Consider the following 5,554-nt stretch of genomic DNA (forward strand, 5'->3'; position numbering starts at 1 on the left):
TCTTGATTGTAAGTTTTAATATATTTCTAGGGAGGTCAACAAAATTATAGATTCCCTAACTAGGAAAACCTTGTCAGTAATATGTAGGACAATTTATGTGGTTAACGGAATCGTGTATCTCAACAACTACATGTTCACCACGTTTGAATTAATAATTAATTAGACTCAATACGTTCATAGTTGTCACATAAATTGATGATGATGTGAACACCATGTTTATAATATTTAAGTCCCAAGAAGCTGCCATGTGGCAAAAAGCAAAAAGGTGGACCAACAGCCATGTGTGCGTTTTATTCTACCACTTTCCGGGCCCAAGCTCAGGCTGTTTTGAAGGCCCATTGCCCTACCGAGCCCATGTGGAGAAGAACATGGAATTCCCTTTCCACCTATTCTTTTTAAGGGTTTGCTCAATAGTAATGTGGTTAATTTCGGTTTTGGGACAATCCAGATGTGAATATGTTATGGCCTAATCCAAACCTTCCTGATCATTCCCATCTCTTTAGTTTACCTGTAAATTGTGATAACAGAAGGAAATCTGAATTCTTATTAGACAAAAATGAGATAGAAAGTTTGGATTTTGGAAGAGAGAGAAGGATCTCAATGGCGCCAGACGGCCAGAGTACACAGTTTCCCACTAATGAGGGGTGGAAAATTGAATCGTCCAGTAAGGGATTTAATGAGGAGTGTGTGTGGGGTCTACAGATGGAATGCGAGAGGGTGTGCACAGGAATCTACACATTGATGCCATGTTAATCTTTTTTCCTTTCGACGATAACTAGTCATTGGTATATATTTGATGCTTAAATTTTTGCTTCAGGTTGGGCTCATCATAGACACCTGAATTTTACTTTACATAATAGACAATCCTACATGTATGGTGACATATTTTGTAATTCTAGGGTTTTCTTTAGTTTCTTTCTTCTCCAATTATTTCAGTCGGATTTTATTGTCAATTCTTAGTCATATTATCAAAATAATGTTTTCAAAAAATCTAAATTAGGGTTATAATGCTTATTTGCATAATAGAGGTGTTATGTTAACTTTGATTAGGACTAAGTTTCCATCCAATTGCATTAAGGGAAGAATCCGCACGAATCAGATTTTTTGAAGAACGTATCAATAGAGAGTTGGATTTCGTTACACAATGCATGGTTTGTAAGCAAAAGGATCGGTTTTTTCAGCAAACTATGAAATATATCGTCATATAAGGGATTTTATCCAATTGAAAGGATCTTCTGATTAATTCAGAGATCGTTTCGATTCCATTAGGATGGTTCACCCACCATCGAGGTTCACAAACCCTTCGTTGTTTGAATGTTTCAAAATACTCTCTCGATACCCTTTCCCACCCTCCTTCATTTGAATTTATATATATATATATATATGCATGAATTTTAAGAGCTATCTTTTGGCTTTGTTTTTCATCATCAAGTAGGCAGAGTAAAGAGAGAAGAAGAAGAAGAAGAAGAAAAAACCCTTTACACAATACCTCTGCAAGCTTTCATCTTCAACCCAATTGCAAATGAATTCCACCTACTGCAACCCTGCAATATAAAAAAGACACCCTTTCAGTCATCAAATAATTGAGAGAGAGAGAGAGAAGAGGAAGAATCCAAAGTCGTTAATCTCCAGTGGTTCAGTCAGGTTTTCTTTGCTGTAGTTGCGGACAACTTGTTCCATTCAAAACAACAGCACTGGCCTGAATGCCGAGGAGTGGCTTTTGAGTTCAGATTTTCTCAGATACGAAGACCCTAATGTCTGGAAAGTTGAAAGATTTCTTAAGTATCATCTCTTCCTTTCTTTTTCGATCCATGATGAAAAAATGGGGGAGATAAAGATCACCAATCTCAGAACATTAAAATTTTCGCAAAAAAAAAAAAAAAAAAAAAAGTGCTCGGTTTCGGTCTCAAACCGTATAACGTCGACGGGACCGAGCCGTATAGGAACCGACGGGACAGACCTCTAGAGTCGATAACTATTTCGTTCTTTTTCTCACACTCACTCTCACAACTCAAAGAAACCCTTTATAAAAGAAGGCGAAAGTTTTCCTTCATCTTCGAACTTCGATTCCCTCACTTTGCGGCTGCAGGTATAATCTCAAGCTCTCTCTCTCTTTCTCTCTCTCAATCCCAGTGTTGAATGGCCAGAAAACTCAGTTGTATCAATTGGTTTAGAATGAAACATCAAACTGGGTTCTAGCCTAAGAAATTCTTTAGTTCTAGGGCTCACCCATTTGGGGTCTCTCACCTTTTTTGGGGATGGGAGGATGGGGGGATGAATGATTTATGTAGTTTCACTTACAAGGACATATGAACCCAGTCATTCTCTGTTTGACTTAGTTCTGGGGTTCACCCATTTGGGGTCTCTCTCTCTCTTGGGGAGGTGGGGAAGGGTGAAGAATGACTTATGTCTCGCTCTTTCAAGTTTCACTTACAAACACATATACACCCAGTCATTCTCTGTTTGACTTCGAGATCTGTTTCTGTTTTAGGAGAATTTGTTGTGTTTCTCTTCCTTTGCCTGGTTCATTCAAGTATATTTATGCTCCTATAAAGCGTATCGAGGTCATGTTCAAAGAGGTTAAGAAGCTACAACTACCACCCAACATCCCCTCCCTCCTGGGATTCCATCTCTTGTCTCCGCTATTTCTACTTTACAGTTGCAGTTATATAGATTTCCATCTGTCCCATGCAGGACAAAATGTCCTTTGTCCCTTTTGATTTAAAATTTTAAGGGTATATGGTGAACTATTGACTCTGCACTATCTCTTCTAATTTGATTAGATTTGAGATAAATGTTGAAGAATAGTGTTGAATTTTATATAGACGTCTGAGCTGCTTTTTTTTTTAGTTTTTTTTGTTGCTATTGCACACCTTAAAATATCGTCCATGCTTTGTGAATTGGGTAAACCTAGTTTGCAATCCTGAAGCTTCTTATAACATAAATATAGGAGGAAAATGGTTTTTCAGTTGAGCTCTTTGTGGACTAAAAATATATGGAAAATAACCCTAAAACTCTTTTTCTTTTTTTTGAATTCCTTTGCTGGTTCATCCAAGGATATATCTTTATACTCCTAGAGAACTTATTGAGATCTTAGTCATTGAAGTAACGATGGTATTTCTAATTTGCTGAAGATAGAGTTTCCATCTGTCACATGCAGGACTTGTCTTTTCCCCCTTTTGTTTGAAGTTTAACAGGTATTATAAGATAGTGAGTTCTTGAGCGTGGACTATCTCTTCTAATTTGGTTAAAATCTATTTAAATGTTTTATAATAGTGTTGAATATTATATAGATATCTGAACTGCTTGCTTTGCTGCTGCACACCTTGATTTGTAGCTATCGCTTTTACTTACATTGAACTTTGGTTTTATTATACCACGCTTTGCAAAGGGGTGCATTTTGTTTCAGTTCTGAAGCTTCTAATAACAAAAATTATGGGAGGACAATGATTTTGCAGAGGGCCTCTTTATGGACTACAAAACATGGAAGAATCACCCTGAAACTCTTTTTTTGACCTTACTGATCCTTTTTGGTGGACTTCACTTGCTCTAAACAACTAAAATTTGGATCTATCTTAAACTAAATCTTTTCAAGAAGTGCATTTCAAATAGAAGCAATGGAATTAGATAGCAATTGATGAGTTTTAGTTCCATTGACCCTAGAGCTCCCAACAAAGCAATGGTTGAAATTATGGCCTGAACCCGACAAACCATCTTTGTTCTTCATTGAAATTGCTGGTTTTTGAGGTCAATGGCTTTGATGTTGTAAGAGCTTTAAGGTTCTATTTTTTTCTTGCACTAGTTATTCATTGAAACTGCTGGTTTATTTATTTTCCTTTGATACTTTGTTTGCAGCTTTATTATTTGAATTGTTTTATTCCCTTCCGAAATGGAAAATAAATGTGATCTTGAGATGAATGATAGTGAAAGCGCCCAAAACTCAAAGAATAACCCTTCTGCAGAAGTTTCCAAGAGAAGGAAGATTTGGGATGAGTTTCTCGAACAGGATGATGAATTTCTCGAACAGGATGATGAGTTTCTCGAACCCCCTCTGGAAGAAAGGAAGATTGATCCAGAGTTATTGCACGATGAGATCACAAGACTAGTTCTGAGGAATGGCTTGCCTTTAAGATTTGTTGAATACGATGAATTTAGGGATTTGATGTCTTATCTTTGCCCAGGTTTTGATCATATTGACATAAATACTCTAATGAAGGACGTGCAAAAGTTATATGATAAGGAGTGTGAGAAGATTAAGGATTTGTTAAAATCTTCTGTCGAGAGGGTTTCTTTGTCCACTGAGTTATGGACATCAATCACCTGTGAAGTCTACATGTCCTTTACTGCTCATTACATTGATAAGGATTGGGTTTTGCACAAGAAATTGTTGGGTTTTTGCATCGTGCCAGCTCCACATACAAATGAGGACATTTGTGATTGTATAACAAAAATGTTGGTGGATTGGGGCATTGAAAATAAATTGTTTTCCATTACTGTGGATAGTGCTGAATCAAATGATTTGTTTGTTGAATTACTGAAGAACAACTTGAATTTGAAGAATGCTCTTTTATGTAACGGTGAGCTTTTTCACAATCATTCTTGTGCGCATATATTGAACCTAATTGTGCAAGATACATTGAAGTGGATAGACAATTCTATACAATTGATTCGGGAAAGTGTAAAATATGTGGAGGGTTCTGAGGGGGGAAAGTCAAGGTTCTTCGAAAGTTGCAAGCAGATGGGAATTCCAACAGATACAGGGTTGCATCGAGATGTGTCCACAAGGTGGATCTCAACTTATCATATGCTTGAATCCGCATTGTTTTATCAGAGAGCATTTCTCAACCTTCAGTTAATGGATAGCAATTACAAGGATTGTCCATCTACTGAGGAATGGTTAAAGATTGAGAAAATTGTTAAGTGTTTAAAGCCTTTCAATGATGTTGCCACTATGCTTTCTTGTTTGAAGTATCCCACCTCAAATTTAAATTTTCTATATGCCTGGATGATCCACAAATATTTGTTGGATGAGATTTCATCCGAGGATTGTTTTATGAAGAAGGTTGCAGAAGACATGAAGAAGAAGTATGATAAGTATTGGAGTGATAATAATCTGATTTTGGCCATTGCTATGGTCTTTGACCCTCGATACAAATTTAGTTTTGTTAAATGGGTTTTTAGTGAACTATCTGTCAACGGGTCAAAAGCGCATGAGATGTTCTCCCATGTTAAAAGCAACTTGTCTCGGTTTTTCCAAGAATATGAGAACATGGTAGATGTAGGAGGCCCTTCAAACAATGATGATGGTGCTGTTGGAGTTGAACCATATTGGGCGGTAATGGTTTGAGTTTTTTTATTTGTGACAAAAATTTTAGCTTATTATTAGGTCTTTTGGATTTTAGTTAACCGATTTTATTACTATTTTTTATTTTTTAGGATTTTCTCAGATATTTGAAGCAAGAGAACATTGAAAGAGGAACGACTTCCCTGCTGGATCAGTATCTGGAAGAACCATTGTCCCCATTGAGAGCAGAATTGGATGTTTTGGCCTTTT

The 5,554-nt window shown here is 36.7% G+C and overlaps 1 protein-coding gene across 1 annotated transcript; it reads left to right on the plus strand.

Moving 5' to 3' along the window:
- Positions 1–3,889: 3,889 nt before the first annotated feature.
- Positions 3,890–5,347, plus strand: LOC122668247 (zinc finger BED domain-containing protein RICESLEEPER 2-like). The gene has a single exon (XM_043864837.1). The coding sequence runs from the start codon at positions 3,890–3,892 to the stop codon at positions 5,345–5,347; it is 1,458 nt and encodes a 485-aa protein (XP_043720772.1).
- Positions 5,348–5,554: the final 207 nt, after the last annotated feature.

Source organism: Telopea speciosissima, chromosome 7 (assembly GCF_018873765.1).
Source record: "Telopea speciosissima isolate NSW1024214 ecotype Mountain lineage chromosome 7, Tspe_v1, whole genome shotgun sequence".
Taxonomy (NCBI): Eukaryota; Viridiplantae; Streptophyta; class Magnoliopsida; order Proteales; family Proteaceae; genus Telopea; species Telopea speciosissima.

Excerpts from the sequence above, each read along its gene's own strand:
- LOC122668247 (XM_043864837.1), top strand. The coding sequence starts at position 3,890 with ATGGAAAATAAATGTGATCTTGAGATGAATGATAGTGAAAGCGCCCAA.